The 22,552-nt window shown below is 42.2% G+C and overlaps 1 protein-coding gene across 1 annotated transcript; it reads right to left on the reverse strand.

Moving 5' to 3' along the window:
- Nucleotides 1-4,248: 4,248 nt before the first annotated feature.
- Nucleotides 4,249-16,530, reverse strand: LOC140475953 (intelectin-1b-like). The gene is made up of 7 exons (XM_072567867.1): nucleotides 16,431-16,530; nucleotides 15,088-15,240; nucleotides 12,512-12,759; nucleotides 8,840-8,998; nucleotides 6,081-6,201; nucleotides 4,887-4,990; nucleotides 4,249-4,593 (listed from the first exon to the last, which is right to left on the reverse strand). Exons 1-7 carry the CDS (start codon nucleotides 16,495-16,497, stop codon nucleotides 4,441-4,443), a joined length of 1,005 nt encoding a protein of 334 aa, XP_072423968.1. The 5' UTR covers nucleotides 16,498-16,530; the 3' UTR covers nucleotides 4,249-4,440.
- Nucleotides 16,531-22,552: the final 6,022 nt, after the last annotated feature.

Here is a 22,552-nt window from a genome sequence, read left to right on the forward strand (position 1 = left end):
CCCTCCCCTGCCACTGCAGGAATTGTAAAACCTGTGCCCACACCTCCTCCCTCACCTCCATCCAAGGCCCCAAAGGAGCCTTCCACATCCATCAAAGTTTTACCTGCACATCCACCAATATCATTTATTGTATCCGTTGCTCCCGATGCAGTCTCCTCTACATTGGGGAGACTGGACACCTTCTCGCAGAGCACTTTAGGAATATCTCCGGGACACCCGCACCAATCAACCAAACCGCCCTGTGGCCCAGCATTTCACCTCCCCCTCCCACTCTGCTGAGGACATGCAGGTCGTGGGCCTCCTCCACTGCCGGTCCCTCACCACCCGATGCCTGAAGGAAGAACGCCTCATATTTTGCCTTGGAACACTTCAACCCCATGGCATCAATGTGGACTTCACTTCCCCATTACCCCTTCCCCCACTTTACCTCAGTTCCAACCTTCCAGCTCAGCACCGTCCCCATGACCTGTCCTACCTGCCAATCTTCCTTTCCACCCTCCTCTCTGACCTATCACCTCCATCCCCACCCCATTCACCTATTGTATTCTATGTTACTTTTTCCCCACCCCCACCCCCCTCTCATTTATCTCTCCACTCCGGAGGGTCCCTGCCTCTATTCCTGATGAAGGGCTTTTGCCCGAAATGTCGATTTTCCTGCTCCTCGGATGCTGCCTGACCTACTGTGCTTTTCCAGCAACACTCTAATCTAGACTCTCGTTTCCAGCATCTGCAGTCCTTGTTTTTGCTTAGCCTGAGAGATTGTCAGGAATTGATGTTTTCCCAAAGAAAATCTGCTGCTTGGGTGGCACTGGGAGGCCACAAGATGGTGGCATTGTACCACTTTATACACAAGAGGGACAGAGGGTGGCTCTGAGACTTTGATCATCAGCTTTTCATGAATTATTTATTTGTTCATTCATTCAAACTTCTCTCCAGGCCAAAGTTTGTCCCTTTGCAAGCAGAGATACACACACTCACACACACACACGCGCGCTCACACACACGCTCACACACGCTCACATACATGCTCATACACACACACACGCTCATACACACGCTCACACACACACACGATCACACACACGTGCACACACACACACACACGCTCACACACACACGCTCTCACACACGCTCATTCACACGGTCATACACACACACGCACTCACACATGCTCACACACACACACACATACGCTCACACACACGCTCACACACCACGCTCTCACACACACGCTCATACACACGCTCACACACACGCTCACACACATGCTCACACATCACACTCACACACACACGCTCACACATCACGCTCACACACACACGCTCACACACACATGCTCATACACGCGCTCACACACACGTGCGCACACACACGCTCATATACACACACACGCTCATACACACACTCACACACACACACGCTCACACATACATGCTCACACACACGCGCACACACACACACACTCAAACACACAGTCACACACGCTCACACACACACACGCTCACACACACTCATGTTCATTCACACACACGCTCATACACATGCTCGCACACACGCACACACACATGCTCACACACACACATGCTCACATGCACACATACACATACATGCTCATACACAAATACATAAACACGCACACATGCTCACACACACATGCACATACACACACAGGCACACCTGTACACACATACACGTAGAGACTCACATCAACATGGCTATCAGCATTGTAGCACTTTAAACACAAGAAGGGCAGACAGACAGCCAAATGCTGTGCTTTTCCAGCACCACCCTAATCTAGACTCTGGTTTCCAGCATCTGCAGTCCTTGTTTTTACCTAGACCTGAGGTGGGGAACCTGTGGCTTTCAGGCCATTGTCTGTGACCTTTTGAATGAATCCAAACTTTGCAGAACAAATCTTTTATTTTTTTATTAATTTGTTTCTTTCATCCTTTATTATTTTTATTTTAATCTTAAAATGAATGTATTTAAAATACCAGAGAGTAAAAGAAAATTCAACAAAATAATCCTCACAGACTGACCACCACAATTAAAAAATTGGTAAGTCATAAGGGCTATTTCGATACCTGCTATGCTCATAATTTAGTTATAAAGTGACTCAAGAATGTACGTTATCTTCCCCGCCTGACTGGCGCCACTACCGCCTGAGGCTGGTTGGTGAGAGCCTGTGGGTATCCAGTACGCCAGTGTTTATCAACTTATGACAACAGTGCACGTGGCTTTCCATTTGAAGTGAAATTTGAGAATAGTTAAACAGTCTAACCGTCATCGTCAGTTTTGTATCATGCTAAAGTTGGATGATGAGGTATTCAGTGTGGATTTGCCATATCAGTCTAAAGTGCATTGGCTATCGCAGGGACAGGTGTTAGCACAAATTTTATCTTTGCGAGAACAGGTAATTAAATTTTATGAAGAGCAGAGTCAGCAATACGAATTAGTGAAAGAAGATTTCTATAGAAATGCTGCATTTCTGTGTGATATCATGTCAAAGCAAAATGGCTTGAATATTTCTTTGCAAGGTAAAACTAGGTCTATATATACGGTATGTGGCAAAAAAAAATCCATGCATTTCGAAAAAAGCTATCTTTTTTCAAAACTCTTCTTCTTCAAAAGGAAATTTCGGATGAACATTTTCCCCAGTTAGTAAAGGTCATTAATGAACAGGAGGATTCTTGCAAGTCATTAGAAGAATACATAGCTGTTATAGAATTATTGATTGGCGAATACAATGAATGGTTCTCTGACTTTGAGAATCACACTCAAATTAGCATTTGAACCTCACCTAGTTGATGTCGCCAAGGCTCCTAAAGAACTACAGATGGAATTGATTGAGCTCTCAGAAGATGACATTTTAAAGTCCTTATTTGACGCTAAGAAAGATCCGATTGAAATATGGAAAGATGCAATAGAATACCCATGCCTTCGGCAACATGCACGAAAAATGCTTTCTTGCTTTTCAACCACTTATTGCTGCGAATCTACATTGTCCTACTTAACCAAAATCAAGACGCCCTTAAGGTCACAAATGACGGATACCCATCTAGAGGATCAGCTAAAACTGCAGACCTCCGTGCTGTAACCAAATATTCAAATGCTTTCATACAAAAAGCAGTCACAACAAAGTCATTAAAAGGTTAGTTAACTTTAGAATTAACATTTTTTCTTTTTTTTTAGTTAGTACATAGTAGTCAGATTTTTACAAATTAATGTGAATTTTGAAGAATATATAATTGAAGTTTCTTGGATGCGGCCTTATTAGATTACAACTAACATCATGCAGCCTTCCAACATGAAAAGGTTCCCCACGTCTGGCCTAGGAAGTCAAATGCAGGTAGGGGAGAGGGGTTAAGCCCATTTCAATGGATCCTCCCCAAAATAAGAGACAGTGTACACTAGTGTGTGTGTGTGCGCGCGCGAGTGAGAGTGTACACTAGTGTGTGTGTATGTGTATGTGTGTGTGAAAGAGAGAGACAGAGAAAGAGAGAAAGACAGTGTACATCAGAGTCTCTGTGTGTGAGAGATAGTGTACAAGCAAGCAACTATTTCAAGATCTACAAGGGAAATACAACAAAGACTAAGTCTGGATATCAGCAACGTAATTTGACTCAAAAGGTAATATGTCAAGCCTTGGATTTTTTTTGAATACATATTTCTTGAAGTAACAAATATATAAGCAGCCTAACTCATTTAGTCACATAAATAGGCTGTAATGTAGTTTCAAAACACAGTAAACATGGGGAGAACAAATTTGGCCTTGTATGAGTCAACAGTTTGAAATGTATAGGATTGCATCATGTTAAATTCTTCTTTAACTGGAATAGAATTAAATTCAGATGAATTGTTTTAGGCCGATGAGATTGAGACATGTGTTAGGATTAGTTGCACTTTAAATCATTGAAGGAATATTTTAAGACATGAGAGAAAATGAACACATATGGGATTTTCAACATTGATAAGGGAAATGAATAACTGGGCAGGATGCCTCCTTTTATTTTATTTACCACCACTGAACAGAATTCATCACTGAACAGAACTCAATCTCCTAAAAACATTCCTAAGAATCATTCTAAAATTAAGCTGCAAAATATAATAAGTTGGATGATACAGTCAGTTATGGAAACAAACACACACAGATAGCATCTCCAATTCAATTTATTGAAATCCTGTCAGCAATCCAATGGAAGCCATTATAGTACAAGGAAGAAAAAGGATTGTCAGAAACCCCTAGCATGATCAGTGATTTATAATGTGTCCCACATACCAAGTATTAAAAGTTGCACAAGTGCAACTTCTTAGACTACTGCTAATTTCTGAATGTAAAATGAAGTACAGAATTGTATGAAAGCAATTTTTTTTTTAAATGAAGGCATTTTGTCACATTGCAGTCAATTGTCAGTGACTCCTGTGAAGACATGGCCTGCATTAACGGTAAAAGATCAACACTGCAGCCTCTGTCACCTCCTTCGATGCACTCCATGACTGGTGTGTGCCAACACCATTCCAGTCAAAGGCTGTGAAATCTCCACACTGCCTTGGCGATGCCTCAGGGAAGTATCCTCCACCTCCAATACAGACCTAGACATAAACAATATGAAATATTTCAACAATTATTCCATTCATCAGCATTCTGATGGGCAAAAACACCAGGAGATGAACTATTGAGACACAGGCTGGACTGCACTGATTCAGAAAGCTGCAGTTACAATCTCCCCACAAACAACAGCAGCTATAACATGGGGAAATATGTGGCTGAACATTATTTAAGTGAGATTCTCCTCTGGATCGTAATCATTCTGTGATTCTGTTTGCTCACTCAGACTGTCCTCTCACTTTTCTATCATCCCTATTTTCTGCAGTTCTATACTTACATGTTCTGAATTGCATCCATTGTACTTCACTCCAGAACACATCGCCAGTGCTGCTTTTTCATTGTTGAATACCCTGAATTGCACATATCCTGGTTCAAATTCGTCTGCAAACACATAACAAATCACACAGCTATTTAAGCACCGTTTGGAAAGAAAAGTGTTAGAGTGTTTGAATGTCAAACTTTAAAGAGTCACAGTTAGAGAGGAGAAAGATATTAACTGATGGTTGCTGCTGTTGCCAGAGCTGCTGAGGACTTTCAGAATTTTGAGTTGGGGGAGCTATGGTGGGTTGCTTCAGAATTTGTTGTTTCTATTTTGCTCACATGCAGTCTGGGTGGTTGCATTCTCACCTCCCCTGTTGTAATCTCACCTCACCTCTTCTGAACTGAGTCTAGAGCTGAGTGGCCCTCACAGAAAGCTAGCTAAGCATTGTCGGTTCTTGTATCATGACATCATGATTTGAAAAAATGAGCACAGGAACAGGAATGATCCTTTAGTCTGTTGAGCCATTCAATGAGATCATAATTAAAAAATAACTTGCAAGAACTTTAACAAACAATACATTGAACAAACGGGCAGAAAACTAGCCACCAGGATATATGAACATCGACTAGCCACAAAACAACATGATCCACTCTCACTATTATCCTTACAAATGGATGAGGAAGGATACCACTTCGACTGGGACAACACATCCATCCTAGGACAAGCCAAACAGAGACAGGTAAGAGAATTCCTAGAAGCATGGCATTCCAACCGGAACTCTATCAACAAACACATTGACTTGGATCCCATTTACCATCTCCTGAGAAAAAGAATCATCACCACAGGAAATGATGTCACCACAGAGAGTGACATTACCAACCCAAGGAAACCCAAACATATAAATAGAAAGCCGGTTACATCATCAATGCTTCATGCGGAGGCTCACTGAAGATGTTACCTAGTGTTATGATGAAACATCTGAAAACGAACCTTCCAAATCAGCGAGCAAACCTACATCCAGGAGATCAGGACTCCCACACAACCTGAACATCTATGACTTGCACTTGGAGTTTGCAGCTGCTTCTTGTTTTGGGCAAAGCAGGCTCCAAAGTCCAAGCTCTGTTTTTTTTTCAAATGTTGCACCAAGTTTTTGGTAACCAACAAAGGTTTCATTGCTTGAATAGAGTAAATAAAGAATTTTGCACTTACTGTGACTCAAAGGCCCATACAATTGCTGTATCTTCTCATCACTGCCGAAGTCATAAGTGATGTGACTTAAGGGCCCGTTATCATCTGGACATTTCCCTTTGTTGTATTCGACAGGGTATTGCTGAAATTGAATGCATTGTTCTACTTGATATCTTGCTTTTATGTGACCCTTCCTCTTGTTTTGCCCATTTCTCCCACAATTCTTCCTCACCTTGCAGTTCTATCCACCCCAAGCATCATCTTCCTACACAATCCTTTGCAATCTCACATCCTCCATGAAGATATTACTGCTTTTTCTAATGAATTCCCCATTCTCTCCTGATTATCAACTTGGTCCAATGGCAATTTGGTGTCTCTGAGTCAGAATGTGGTTGGACCAAGTTCCGTTGTCGGGGCTTGGCCTCTTATGAATGCCATTTCAATGTAGTGCATGGGTTTGGTCACATTGAGAGAGGATGTCAAATTGTTTGAAGGACATCCTTTGCTAGATTTTGTTTCGAAAACAAAACACTCTCAGCAATTCAGGGGAATACAGACCTCACACTTGCATCTACCTATCGCCTTCCCAGTTACCTTCCCCCTACCTAACCCCACTCCCCTATTTACTTCTCAGCCCCTTCCCCTCCCCCCCACCCACCATGATTCAATTGAAACAAAAGCAGGGTAGACACAACAGTGTCCTTATCAACATTTATTCCTAAAGTTCTCAAACAAAGTAGTTCATCCTGTATCCCCTTCTGGTTTCTCACCGTGGCTGTGGTTCCTAACCACAAAACAATTTAGTATCAAACCAATTTTGTCTGTGGGAAAATTAAGGACAAGTAGAGTTTGTGGGGATAGGGGAATAACATAACTTCCAGGATTCTTTAATTTTTCAACATTTTAAGTTTTTGGTTACACAAATGTTTTTGTTAGAACCGTGAACTGAAATCTAACCTATGCAGTTTTGAGTGCTTTTGGGGGGCAATTTGCTCATTCCCCTTCTATGTGTTCTTTTTAAACATTGTGTTGGGTGTCAGCTAATCACTTTTGAAGACAATGTCCATTAACATTAGAATACAGTATTTATTTAAGTCCCTGCATTCGACAGTTAAAGTTGAAAAGTGTGGTACTGGAAAAGCACAGCAGGTCAGGCAGCGTCTGAGGAGCAGGAGAGTTGACGTTTTGGGAATGAGCCCTTTGTCAGGAATGTGGTGGGGGAGGGGAGGAAGGGGGCTGAGAGATAAATAAGGGGAGTTGGTGTGGGGCTGGGGGTGAGGAAGCTGGTAGATGCAGGTGGGTGGTAATTGAGATGGGGAAGGTGGAGCGGATAGGTGTGAAGGAAGATGAGCAGGTAAGACAGTTCAAGAAGGTGGAGATAAGTGAGAGGGTTGAATCTGGAGTGAGTTGGGGGAGGGGAGATGAGGAAACTGGTGAAATGGATGTTGATGCCATGTGGTTGGAGGATCCCTAGGTGGAGGATGAGACATTCTTCCTCCAGTTGGTGGGTGGGTTTGGTTTTGCAGTGGAGTAGGGCCAGGACCTGCATGTCCTTGGGGTAGTGGGAGAGGGAGTTGTTCTGTCTCTCCAGCATCTGCAGGTCTCACTCTCTCCTATACTGCAGTTAACCCAGGGAAAAGGTCAGTTAACATTGTTCACCATTTTCCCCATGATCTCACTGAGTAAACGTCAAAAATGTAATTGGTAGTAAAACATTTTGGGACGTTCCGATGTTATGAAAAGTATCATAGACATGCAAATCCTTTTTAAAACTTAAATTTATCACTATTCCTAGTTAACCTGATAGTCAGGTTGATTAGTGAGATAGGCAGATGGGAGCACAGTGTCCGGACATAACTCCTGGAGTGTGCTCCTGAGAGGGTCAGAGGAACATAATGGTCACCCACTTCTCAGTACATTTGCGAGGTGGAGATAGTCTCTATTAAAAATTGCCTGACTTGTGTTTGCAGACTTGCCCATTCAAGAAAAACACAAAATTAACCTTGTCATCACCACCACTGCCCTGAAGTCAACATTGTGAGATTCTGTCAATTATGTACATTATTGGACTCTGTTCAAAACTATCCTCGCTTTTTTAGGCTACACAGCCATTGCGAGTCAGTATTTTAGTAAATTAAACATTTTTGATATATTAATGTCCATAGGCATGAGAATTTTAAGAGCAGAATTTTCAGTTTATTATAAAACTGACTGTCAATGGAGGTAAATTAAATGAATTGGTTTGGTTCATTTAAAGAGATGATTTTCAGTGATTTTACATCAGATTACCATGAGCAGGAGCTGAAGGAGAAAGAGAGAAGAAGACTTGCTTATTAAATTGTTTAGAGTGTCCAGTTAAACCCATGTTCAGCTGTTTTCATAATGTTGTCCCAGGTTATAATCCTTAAACACATCAAATACTTGTGGAAGAGTGAAATAAACAATTATGTTTAATTACCACGCCAACTCCACCCTCAGGTGACTGTTTGTGTGGAATTTGCACATTCTCTGTGTGTCTGCGTGGGGTTCCTTCTGGTGCTCCAGTTTCCTCCCACAGTTCGTAGAGTTGCAGGTTAGGTGAATTGGCCATGCTAAACCATCTGTAATGTTCAGGGGTGTGTAGGTTAAGTGGATTAGCCCTGGGATATGCAGGGTTAGAGTAGGGGATGTGGATCTGGGAGGGATGTTCTTCGAAGGATCAGCGTGGACTCGATCGGCCAAATGGCCTGCTTTCACACTGTGGGGATTCTATGAAATGCGGTCACTGCTGAGATACTCACATGGAACAGCTGATACAAGTTTCCTCCGTACTGCTGTAGGAAGTTGGTTTTGGTGTGATAGCGGAGGATTGCTGCATCTTTCCAGCTGCTTAGCGGTGTGTCATTGGGTACGTGCCAAATTGATATATCTGAGGCCTTTATGTCATAGTAACCTGGGTTCTGATCAGAAATAGACACAGATTGTCAGTGCTGCGGCGAGTAGAGTTCACCAGCATCACAAAACCACAGAGGACAACCTCATTAATTAATGTGGGAGACTCATTCTTCTTCAGATAAGTTCGAGCCCAGTGCTACAGAATAAGGAAATTCAATTGCAGTAATATCATATAATATGCAAAGTGGCCTGTGGCCTAGTGTTACTCCCCACCAATGTCATCTCTTAGAGACATAGAATCACATTTTCTCTTCCTTGGGGGCAGCCAACTAACCAAATCAACATTCAAATGAAAATACCACAACCTCTTCATTCATAGGGCTGTAAAATTGATTGGCATTTCAAACGATACCTTGTGGTCTTAAGTGCAAGCCACTGACTTCTGACATCTGTCCTATATCTATCACCCCTCAACTTAAAGCTTTGTCCCCTCTTGCTAGCCATCACCATCCAAGGAAAAAAGGCTTTCACTGTCCACCCTATCTAATCCTCTGATCATTTTGTATGCCTCGATTAAGCCAGCTCTTAACCTTCTCTCTAACAAAAACAGCTTCAGGTCCCTCAGCCTCTCCTCATGAGACATTCCATCCATACCAGGCAACATCCAGGAAAATCTCCTCTGAACCCTTTCCAAAGCTTCCACACCCTTCCTATAATTCAACAACCAGACCTGTACGCAATACACCAATTGAGGCCGCAACTGAGTTTTGTACAGCTGCATCATGACCTCATGGCTCCAAAATTCAATCCCTTGAGCAATAAAAGCTAATGTACCCTCCACCTTCTTAACAACCCTATCAATCTGGGTGGCAACTTTCAGGGATCTATATACATGGATATCAAGATCTCTCTGCTCATCCACACTACCAAGAATCTTACCATTCACCCTGTACTCTGCATTCATGCTACTCTTTCCAAAGTAAATCACCTTTTCCACATGAAACTCCATTTTTTACCTCTCAGCCGCACTTTACAGCTTATCTATGTCTCTCTGTAACCTACAACATCCTTCCACACAGTCCTCAACTCCACCAACTTTAATGTCATCTACAAATTTACAAACCCATCTTCCTACACCCTTATCCAGGTCATTTATAAAAATGACAAACAGCAGTGACCCCAAAACAGATCCTTGCAGTACCCCACTAGTAACTGAACTCCAGGATTAACATTTCCCATCAACCACCACCCTCTGTCTTCTTACAGCTAGACAATTTCTAATCCAAACGGCTAAGCCGACCACAATCCCATGCCTATGTATTTTCTGCAATAGCCTAACGTGGGGAACCTTATCTCACACTTTCCTGAAATCCATATACACCACAATCATGGCTATATCCTCATCCATCAGTTTTGTCATCTTCTCAAAGAACTCAATAAGGTTTGTGAGGCACAACCTACCCTTCACAAAACCGTGTTTATTATTCCTAATCTAATTATTCCTTTCTAGATCATTATAAATCCTTTCTCTTATATTTCTTTCCAAAACTTTGCCCACAACAGGAGTAAGGCTCTCTAGTCTATAATTACCAGGGTCATCTCTACTCCCCTTCTTGAACAAGGGGACAACATTTGCTATCTTCCAGTCTTCTGGCACTATTCCTGTAGACAATGATGACATCAAGATGAAAGCCAAAGGGCCGTAATCTCTCACCTAGCTTCCCAAGAATCCCAGGATAAATCCCATCCAGCCCAGGGGACTTACCTGTTTTCACACTTTCCAGAACTGTTAACACCTCTTCCTTATGAACCTCAATCCTGTCTAGTCTGATAGTCTGTATCTCAGTATTCTCCTTGACAACATTTTTTTATCCTGTGTGAATACTGTTCATTTAGCGTCCTTCCTATCTCTTCGCACTCCATGCACTACTTCCCACTACTGTCCTTGACTGGCCATAATCTTATTCCTGACTTCTTTTATTCCTGACATACCTATAGAAAGCTTTCAGGTTTTCCTTGATCCTATCTGCCAAAGACTTCACATGTCCCCTCCTGGCTCTTCTTAGCTCTCTCTTTAGATCCTTCCTGGCTAATTTGTAACTCTCAAGTGCCCTTCACATCTCATCTTTATATAAGCCCCCTTCTTCCTCTTGACAAGAGCTTCAACTTCTTTAGTAAACCACAGTTCCCTCACTCAATCACTTCCTCCCTGCCTGACATGTACATACTTATCAAGGACATGCAGCAGCTGCTCCTTGATCTAGCTCCACATTTCAACTCTTACCATCCCCTACATTTCCTTTCCCTATCCTATGCATCCTAAATCCCACCAAATTGCATCATAATTTCCCTTGACCCAGCTATAATTCTTGCTTTGCGGTATATACCTATCCCTTTCCATTGCTAAAGTAAACATAACCGAATTGTGGTCACTTTCACCAAAGTGCTCACCTACCTTCAAATCTAACACCTGGCCTGGTTCATTACCCATTACCAAATCCAATGTGGCCTCACCTCTTGTTGGCCTGTCTACATACTGTGTCAAGAAACCATCCTGCACACATTGGACAAAAACTGACCCATCTAAAGTACTCAAACTATCAAATTTCCAGTGAATATTTGGAAAGCTAAAGACCCCATAAGAACTGCACTGTTGCTCTTGCTCCGATCCAAAATCACCTTTGCAATCCTTTCCTCTACATCTCTGAAACTATTTGGAGGCCTGTGGATACTCCCAACAGGGTGACCTCTCCTTTCCTGTTTCTAACCTCAACTCATTCTACCTCAGTAGACAAGTCCTCATCAAAATCCTTTCTGCAACTGTAATACTGTCCTTGACTAACAATGTCCCCCCTCCCCCTCTTTTACCACCTTCCCTGATCTAACTGAAATATCAAAACCCTGGAACTTGCAACAACCATTCCTGTCCCTCCTCTATCCATATCTCCGAAATAGCCACAACATCGAAGTCCCAGGTACCAACCCATGTTGCAAGTTCATCCACCTTATTCCGGATGCTCCTGGTGTTGAAGTTGACATACTTCAAACTACCCTCCTGCCTGCCAGTGCACTCCTGAAAACTTGAAACCTTATTCCTGACCTCACTACCCTCAACCTCCTGTACACTGGAGCTGCAATTCATGTTCCCATGCCCCTGCTGAATTCATTTAAATGCTCCCAAAGATCATTAGCAAATCCACAGCCCCCCCCCCCCCCCACCAGGGTATTGGTACCCCTCTGGTTCAGGTGTAGACCATCCCATTTGTAGAGGTTCCACCTACCCCAGAATGGGCCCAATTATCCAAGTATCTGAATCCCTCCCTCCTGCATCATCCCTGTAGCCATGTGTTCAACTACTCTCTCTCCCTATTCTTTGCCAAGCATCCAACCTATATACCTGTAGGCGGAAAAGAAGTCCCAGAAGTCTCTGCACTCTGGTAAGTTTTTAAATGGAGAATTTACCTTCCCGACAGCTCCCTGGTTTCCACTCTCACCATTCCCGCTGCAGAAATGAATTGAAGGCCACTGCCAATGACAAACATTGTTTTAAATAAAGAGATTGCACAAAAGCTCATCACCTTCAGGTCATCACTTGTCGCTCCTTCTGTACAACCAAATGTCGCAAAATTGGACCATGACCTGTCTCCTGCTGGAGAACTGGCATTACCCCCTTGCTGACTGGACCAGCGGTCCCCAGTGGTGCATTTCCCAAGTATGTTGTTCTCATGGACACTTGCAATTAGGGTCCAACCACCTCCATCAGTGGTCATGTCACAGAAGGCCTGGTAGAGTTCACCATTACTAGTTATGAAGAGATGGACGCCATCTGTATGAAGAGGACAATATTATGCAATTCAATCTTTTGAGAGCATTATATGGTTAGAACTAACATCATAACAGGAAGGACACTTTGGATGCAATTTCCCTGTGAAATAAACAAAGTATTGAATCACTGAAAGGAAAACTAGAGCTGAATGTAGATGACAATGTCAATTGCTGTTAAAATATTGGCTTAAAAAAAAGAGTCCCTCTCATAATAAAGGATTGCATTTGTGCTATAGACTAGAATGTCTCGAATCACTTCACAATTGATATAAGTCTAAGTAACAATTAGATGTAGGCATGTAATTGTCCTTGCCTGATTTTCTTTTCTCGAAACCTTCTACCCAGCTGAATTAATAAGTCTCAGTCTAATAACTAGAAAATGACTTCATTTACTTAATATTTTTCTGTTCTCACAAAATTTCTGTCTCCCAACGCTGGGTTCTGCAACTTGCCTGAGGAGTCAAGAACATCCATTCTGTGCTTCTTCATTGAGGGTTCCAATATTCACACACAATTGAGTCAGTTTGAGGTATTTTTCTGACCTTGTTGCATTGGCAAGAAACATGGTGGTGTTTGCCATTTATCTGAGGAAAGGTTTGAACAAATCGCACACAGTGCCCGACTTAATTTCTCTGACACACCTTTAGCATTTAAGTTTCACAACATCAAGGGGAAGTCCAAACGTTATCTGTTCTCCATCATGGCATCACTACAGAAGAGTTTCACTTGTCTGCTTTATTGCAACAAGGTCTGGACAGGCTTGGACTGACAAATTGTAAGCAACATTCATGCCTGACAATGAACATGTCCAATAAGAGACAATTCAACCATCAGCCCTTCATATTCAATACAGTTACTATCACTGAATCCTTCACTATCAACATTCTTGCGGGGGGAGTGTTTCCACTGGCCAGAAACTCAACTGTGTACTCATTAGAGAAATGCACAGCCATAGCAACAGATTAGAGGCATGGAACACTGTCATGTGTAACTCATTTCCTGATGCTCCAAAGCCTGCCCACAAGTCAGGAATGTGATGGAATATTCCATACTTGTCTGGATGGTTGCTGCTCAAGAAGATTGGCACCATCCAATTCAAAGCAGTCCACTCAATTGGCACCACCTCCACAAATTTTCACTCCCTTCATTACTGACACTCAGTACCAGCAGTGTGTATACCATCCAAAATATGTATTGCAGAAATTCACCAAAGTTCCTTCAGCAGTGCCTTCCAAGCCCACGAACATTTCTATCTAGAAGGTCAAGGAAACACCTCCACCTGCAAGTTCCCCTCCATCCTTCAGTGTTGCTGGGTCAAAATCCTGGAACTCTGTCCCAATTGCACTGTGGGTCTGCAGCTGTTCAAGAAGGCAGATTACCACTCCCTTCTCAAGGGGCAACTAGAGATGGGGAATACATGCTGGTCAGCTAGTAATGCCCACATGCCACAAGCGAACTTTAAACATCATTAATTTGCCTAGTTGTGATCCCTGCAACCTCCCACCTTTCTCTAAAGTGCAGTTACTGCTTGTATACTTCATACCAAAACTCATATCTTCACATTTCTCTGTGTTAATGGTCATTTGCCATAACTGTTCCATCTTCAGGTTTTCAAAAAAATTTCTCTATTCCACCTCAATGAATTTCATCCTTGCTATTCAGCAGTTTTGTTAATGGTTTCCTGTGATTTTATTGCACTCCTCCTCTCTATTGCTGATTCCGTTATACACTCAATGTTTCCCATCTGTATATTAAGGAATTGTGTTCCCGTTTCCAAAGTCCAGTTGAGAACAGGAGTGGTCTGATGTATTAACACCCACTTTGCGTTTTCTGTCATGTAACAAGCATTTACTTCCTCACTCTGTTTCGCTTTCATTGACGCAAAAACAAGTCCCCATAATGTTATTTGAACGAGGGCAGAGTCCACAGTGTCCCACCCAACATTCGCCCACCAAACCAAAATGAAAACTGATTAACTGGTCATTCGTCTCATGTTCTGTTTGATGGGACTTTGAACGCAACTTTGCTGTAGTACTTATCCATGTAATAACAGTGAGTGCTCTTCAAGAACTCTCCACCGGCTATAAAACCTATTGGGGCGTCTTGAAAGTGTGAAGTGTGCTGCATAAATATACATTTGTTCGCTTTTTCCAGTAGTCAGTATGAGTTACAAAGCCTACACATTACTTGGTGCTTTTACTGGTGAGTAACAAGGCACTGGAAGACTGATTATTTTTTGCTTGTCACTAAGGCACTAAGTAGAAACGTAGCCACGCTGACTATATCTTAGCTTAATGAGGCAATTGTACTTTTTGCTGAAATTGTTTACCTTTGGTGAAGTGGTATTTCTCTTTGAGTTCCAGGCAGCTCCTGGTTAAATTATAGTGGTGATCGTGTTTATCTGGACAGCCATTGTCGTTGACTTCAAAGTCACCCATGACATTGACAATTGCAATGTCATGGTTTCCAATGCCGATTTCATCTTAACCAAAGAAAAGATATAGTTTGCATTACTGCTGATGAAAGACACAAAAAAGACATAGCTACAGAGAGATGGAGCCACAGAGAAAGGGACAGAGTAAGGAGTGAGAGGGATACAGAAAGAGACAGAAATTAGGAGGAAGACACAGCAGCAAACAAGAATGATGCAGAGAGTAAAAGAGCCTTTAATAAGAGGCATTGGATAGTTATGGAGAGATGAACAGAGGGTAGGACCCAGAGATGAAAAGGAAAACAAGAGGAAAAGAAGGAGACAAAGAGATGGTAAAGATGCAGGAAGTGGGAAGGAAAGAGAGAGACACTGTGACAAATGTCATATGCAGTGGGACAGAGTGAAAATTGATGTATCTACACTGTAGAAGACAACAGAGCCAGAGACTGATTTAGAACATGAGGGCGAGAACATAAGAAGGGAGAAGCAACAGAAATGATGAATGACAAAAGGAAAAGGGAATAAAGGAAGAAATTTAACTTGTATTGCAGTTCAGAGACACTGCTTGTCCTCGGGCACATTGCTGAATTGATCACAATCCTGTATAATACATCTGTATTATAGTGTCATACTGCACAGAAACAAATCCTTCAGTCCCACCAGTCCATGCCCAACATAATCCCAATCTAAATCAGTCCCACTAGCCTGTTCCTGACTTATACCCCTCTAAACCTTTTCTATTCATGTATTCATCCAAATACCTTTTAAATGTTGTAATTGTATCTCCATCCTCCACTTCCCCAAGAAGTTCATTCCACACTGAAACATCCTCTGTGCAAAAGATTTGCCTCTTATGTCTCTTCTAAATCTCTCTCCCCTCATTTTACAAATGTGCCCCCTAGCCTTGTAATTCCCCATCTTAGGAAAAAGACACCTTACCATCAATTCTATCTATACCTCTCGTTATTTTATAAACTTTTATCAGGTGACCTCTCAACCTCATATGCTCCAGTGGAAAAAGTCTGTGGACAGTCAGTACCCTCTTCATCAAACGATAAAGAGATGTAGCTCCAGAAATTTCTGGGGAAGGGATATGAATCCTGGGGAATGAGGGAACCCCCTGAGAAAGGATGAAATGGTACAGACCATAATCCAAGTTGATCTATACAATCCCGCCTATTACATATCCCAGTTGAAATTCACAAACTGAAAGACCAAAACATAACAAATTCATTACTTACCTTCATGATGTGTAGGGGATTGCTCAGTGCTGGCAATGAAAAGGAGTAGAAGAAGGATGACCTTCATTTCTTCACAACAGCTTTTCTGTGAGGGGCTGTAATTCTGGGGTCATAGTCAACAAGATAAGAGAGAAGGACAAAGTACATCACTCTGCTGGCATTTTGAATGTTGCATTAATGCATTAACTCTACATTTTGGATGAATTAATTCAGTTCCTGCCTTATTGTAGAAAATTGCTGATGGATAATTCTGAACATCAAAGTCAAACTAGGAATACTACAGCAAATAACTCACCTCCCATCACCCCTATACCTGTCCATAATCTAAGGCACAAGTCGAGATTGTGATGGAACACATCTGGCTTGTCTGAATGAATGCAGCTTGAACACTTAAGAAACTTGACACTATCTAAGAGAAAGCAACCTGCTTGATTGACACCTCATTTTCCACTTTAAATAGTCTCTCCCTGCACTGGTAATGCATAGAGGTAGCAGTATGCAGCAAAACAACAGCTCCTTCAACAATACCTGCCAGATACACATGGCCTATCTTGAAGGAGGTATGGGAGGACCACCACTGGAAAAGCCCCAATGAGCCATTCACCATCCTGACCTGAAGTTCTAATATTGTTCCTTTATTGTTGATGAGTAAAAACCCTTGATGTCCTTTCCTAACTACACTGTGGCTGTAGGAATTCAATCACACTGTTCACTATCACCTTCTCAAGAGCAGTTAGGGATGGACAAGAAATGTCCCAAAAACAAACATATAAAACAAAACACTGTCAAATCAGGTAAAGAAGAAATACAGAGGGAAATAAACATTAGGATAAGAGAGAGAAAAAACAAAGAAAAGTCTGCAATTTCTGTTTTCAATGCTGTCTAGACAAAATTTATAACCAGGACCAACAAGAGTCCAGACTTGTGTCAGAGATGTTCACTGCTGTAACTAAAGCATCTCCTTGTCAAAAAGTCACTTTGACTGAAAATGACCTCACTGCCTGAGCCAAATTTATTTTATACTCACATCCTATTCCAAGAAATTCAGATCATTCAATGAAAAGAAAGGAGCAAGAGTCACTTTCAGGAGATTGATAGTGAAGAAACACATCTTCAACAGTAATCTTTTGATTTCTGCATTTAATTCCATATCAAACCTTGCTTGAATACAGTGAGGACCTTAAGCTGGAAACATATTGTTAATAGCAAATCTTCCACCAGTATTACATTAAGTAGCACCTTTCCAAAGTATCATTATTTATGACATATTGCTCGCACGTGAATATGGATATTGACCCACAGAGTTCAATCTGATTCTGGGACCTGCTTTCTGAAGGCCTGGTTTTCAAAACTCCTTACCTGTCTCAACAGCTTGATAGCAAATGCATCTACATGGCGTATTTGGGGGACTCTTATATTCTCCAACACCGTCACCATCTAACAATAAAAAGCTGACAGATGGATTGATGTGAAATGATATTGTAATCTCCTGAAATAACAATATCTAGGACACTGGGAGATCAGTTTCTTAACTCTGTAACCCAAACCTGAATATTGTTTGACCTGATTTAGGTACTGAATACAATGACAAAAATATGATATCAACATCCTGTGTTAGTATACAGTCTTTATCACAGAAAACTGCCCCAAGGAACTTCACAGAAACTGTTTCAGAAGAAAAGGTTGGGGGAATAAAGATCAAGGGCCAGAGCTTGGGAAGACAGCTAGATTTCCAGGACAGTCTTCAAGAAGGAGAGGAGATGGGTGCATTATGTTTCTTGGGTGGCTATCCTGTTGGCCACTTACAAGGGGCAAGGCAATAACAGTGTCGCCAATTTAAATTCATATATCACCTGTCAGGTATAAGACACCTCACAGGATTGTTAAAAACAAATTTAAAATTGAATTGTTTGAGACTATATGAGGTGGTCAAAAGGTTTGGTCATACAGGTAAAGTTTGCAGAGCCTCCCAAAATGAAGAGCTATAAACCACTGGAGGAAACGTTAGAACATAGGACTTCAGTATCTGAAAGCACAGATGCTAATGATAGAGGGATGTGCAAGAAGCTAGAGTTAGTGGAGTATAGAGATCTCAGTTGGAATCTGTCACAGGTATATAAAAAAAGGCAAGGTTTTGGAGGAGATTGGAATCAAGGATGAATTTTACAATTGTGGTTTTGCTTAGCCAATGGGAGGCAATGGAAGGAAAACAAGGTGTGAGCTGAGTTGTGTCAATAGTTTCATATTTGTTTTTCAGCACATTGAGGGCTGCAGGTATCCCGTTATAGCGACATCAAGTTGCAGCTGAAGTATATAAAGTCTAAAGTGCAACTGATGAGATAACAAACCAAAGTAAAATCATAATTGGGGATAAGCAATAAGGGATTGGAGTCACTCCTGCATTTTATTGAAATAGTCCAGGGAGATCATGAGTACAGGGAGAAGGAAAATAACAAAATTGTATGCCACCACAAGATCAGTGTGACTCAAATTTCAAAAGCAGTGGGACATGTCTGAGGAATTAGAGAACAACCAGTTGAAGGGCTGAGGGACATAGTTGGATAAGAGCTTCCCAGCTGCTTAAATATTGATGACTGAACTGGTGATTCTGGGTTCCAACTATTCTTTCCCTGATCCAGATCTTCCTTAGGGCAGAACAGTAAGAGGTGTCTATAGTCAGAGTAAGAACACAGAACCTAGAACCATACAGCACATACAGGCCCTGCAGCCCTTGATGTTGTGCCAGTCTTTTATCCTACTCTAAGATCAGACTAACCTACATACCCTTCTTGTACTAGATTCCATGTGCCTTTCCAAGAATCGCTTAAATGTCCCTAATGTCTCTGACTCTACTATGGCTGCCAACAGTGCATTCCACGCACTCACCACTTTCTGTGTAAAGAACCTACATCTGACATTTTCCTGAACCTTCCTCCAATTACCTTAAAATTATGCCTCCTTGTGGTAGACATTTCTGCCATGGGAATAAGTCTCTGGCTATCCACTCTATCTACGCCTCTCAACATCTTTTATACCTCTATCAAGTCACCTCTCATCCTTCTTCGCTGCAATGAGAAAAGCCCTAATTTCCTCAACTTTTCTTCATAAGACATGCCCTCCAGGAAATCTCCTCTCCTCTCTAAAGTTTCCACAGCTTCTCTGTAATGAAGCAACCAGAACTGAACACAATATTCCAAGTGCCGTCTAACCAGGGCTCTATACAGCTGCACCATAACCTCACAGCTTTTAAACTCAATCCCACTGCTAATGAAAGCCAACACACCACTTGCCCTCCTAACAACCCTATCAAGTTGGGTGGTAACTTTGAGGGATTGATGGACACGGACCCCAAGCTCCCTCTTTTCCTCCACACTGCCAAGAATCCTGCCTTTAAACCTGTATTCTGCATTCAAATTTGACCTTCTAAAGTGAATGACTTGGAAGCCAGACAGCCAGATTTCCCTGTATCCCATGCCTTCTTACTTTCTGAATGAGTAAGGCACACAAAATCTTGAAATCATTGATAACTTGAGAAAACAATCTGTTGAATCTCTATTTATTGGGTGTTTTGGGAAAGGGTAGTGCAGTTGGAATGTTGTTGGATAATCCAAAATCCCAATCTAATGATCTGGGCAATATGAATTTAAATGGATAAATTCAAATTCATTTTTTTTTTAATTCTGAAATCAATTGTCATAAATTAGCATCTGAATCACTAATATTCTTCGGTGATGGAAATCTGCCATCCTTATCGAGTCTGTCTTAGAAGAGTCTACAGATCCACTGAAACACATTGCTTCTTAATTGCCCTCTGAACTGGACTGAGCAAGAAACTCAATTCAGGGCAATACATAATGGACCTGTCTGCGCTATTTGTGAGCAGTGAAGCACCTTTAGAAGATGGTTGTGTTTTTGGAGATCAATGATCTCAGCTCCAGGCCATCTCTGCAAGAGTTCCTCAGAGCAGTATCCTAAGCCCATTCATCTCCAGCTGCCTTGTTGATGATCTTCCCTTCATTAGAAGGTGAGAAGTGGGTAAGTTCACTGATGCATGTACGATGTTCAGAATCATTCCCGGCTCCTTGTACTAAAGCAGCCCATGTCCATATGTCGCAAGACCTGGTCAACATCCAGGTTTGGTTGCTCAGTGGCAAGTGACATTTGTTCTACAGAAATGCCATCTCCAAAAGTCTCTCCACTTTTTAATTCAAACACACTCTACTGGCTTAGTTATATGCATCAGCAGGACTCAGACCTCAGCACAGTTAAAGTGAAGATTAGTCCTAATAGTATAACATACCCTTTCCCCAGTATTGGGGTCACCAATGAATCACTGCTTTGACATCAGGTAAGGTCCCACAGCAGTTCTCCTGCAATACTTAGCAAGAAAATGACAAATACTGTTATTGTACCATGAAATGACATTTAAGGAGGGAGAGTGTGCTGATTAACACAGACCACAGAATTTGTAAACCCTGCCTATTAGTTCAAGCAAGGGTCAACTCGATGTAGTTGATTATGACATGATCAGGTTACAAATGTGTGAGGCTCTTATACAGATTTTCAGAAACTCTCATTGTATATATTCACAAGCATTCCAAAGGCAGGGCTAATTTGAGTGACTATAAATGGGTGTTTAAAATTAAAGCTTCAACAATAATAACTTCAGATAATTACCAAGCACAATATTGTCTGTACTCTTTCTAAATCTGCTTGAAGAATAAAGGACAAACCCTGTTCTGAGTGGTTTTCTTCACATAATCACATATTTAATTTCCTTTTCATTAATTCCTGGGATGAATACATTGCTGACAGGGATTGTCTTGTTTATTAGTTATTGCTCATCCTCAAGTGTCACTGATGGAGAATTGGGAGGGGGTGGGAACAGGTGGAGAGCTGAGTCAAGAGTGTGTGGTGCTGGAAAAGCACAGTAGGTCATACAGCATCCAAGGAGCAGGAGAATCGACGTTTAAGGAGCTCTTCATCAGGAATGAAGCTGGGACCTTTGCGGGTAGAGAGATAAATGGGAGGGTGGTGGGCTGGGAAGAAGGTAGCTGAGAGTGCAATAGGTGGATGGAGGTGGGGATGAAGGTGATAGGTCAGAGAGGAGGGTGGAGCGGATAGGTGGGAAGGAAGATTGGCAGGTAGGACAGGTCATGAGGGCTGTGCTGAGCTGGAAGGTTGGAACTGGGGTAAGGTGGGGGGGGAGGGGAAATGAGGAAACCGGTGAAGTCCACATTGATGCCCTGGGGTTGAAGGCTTCCAAGACTGAAGATGAGGCTTTCTTCCTCCAGGCGTTGGATGGTAAGGGAGTGGCGATAGAGGAGGCCCAGGACCTGCATGTCCTCGGCAGAGTAGGAGGGGGAGTTGAAATGTTCGGCCAGGGGACAGTGTGGTTGATTGGTGCAGGTGTCCCAGAGGTGTTCCCTGAAGCACTCTGCAAGAAGGCATCCAGTCTCCCCAATGTAGAGGAGACCGCATCAGCAGCAACGGATACATTAAATGACATTGGTGGATGTGCAGGTGAAATGTGGAAGGTTCCTTTGGGACCTCGGACAGAGGTGAGAGGACAGGTGTGAGCGCAGGTTTTGCAGTATCTGCGGTGGCAGGGGAAGTGCCAGGACTGGTGGAGAGCTGCCTTCTTTGTGCTGTAGTTGATGTGGCATAAATAACCCAGGGTGCAGTTGAGGAGTGAGGTTTCTGACTCGGAACTAGCAGTACTGAAGGAACAGTGAACGGGAAAGTGTGGTGTTGAGGGGAACTTGCATGTGATGGTGTTCGAATGCATCTGAAGATCATGTTCACCTCCGTGGTAGAGGAATTTGGAAGATGCAGAGTCGTGTTGAGATGCTACAGTGCATCTTGTAGATGGTAAACATCCCTACAACTGTACAGTATTTGGGAGGGTATTGAGTGCTGAGGAGCTATAAGGGACTGAACAAATGGGTATCTTTCTTCTGGAGAGGGTTGAGCTTTTGAGTGTTGCATCTTCACTCAAACAGAGTGCAGAGTATTTTGATATACTTGTGACTAGTGCTTTTTGGATGATGGAAAAGCTTTGGGCAAACGACAATCATCCGAGGCTGGAATCAGGCCCAGGACCCTCACACTATCAGGCAGCA

Source organism: Chiloscyllium punctatum, chromosome 4 (assembly GCF_047496795.1).
Source record: "Chiloscyllium punctatum isolate Juve2018m chromosome 4, sChiPun1.3, whole genome shotgun sequence".
Taxonomy (NCBI): Eukaryota; Metazoa; Chordata; class Chondrichthyes; order Orectolobiformes; family Hemiscylliidae; genus Chiloscyllium; species Chiloscyllium punctatum.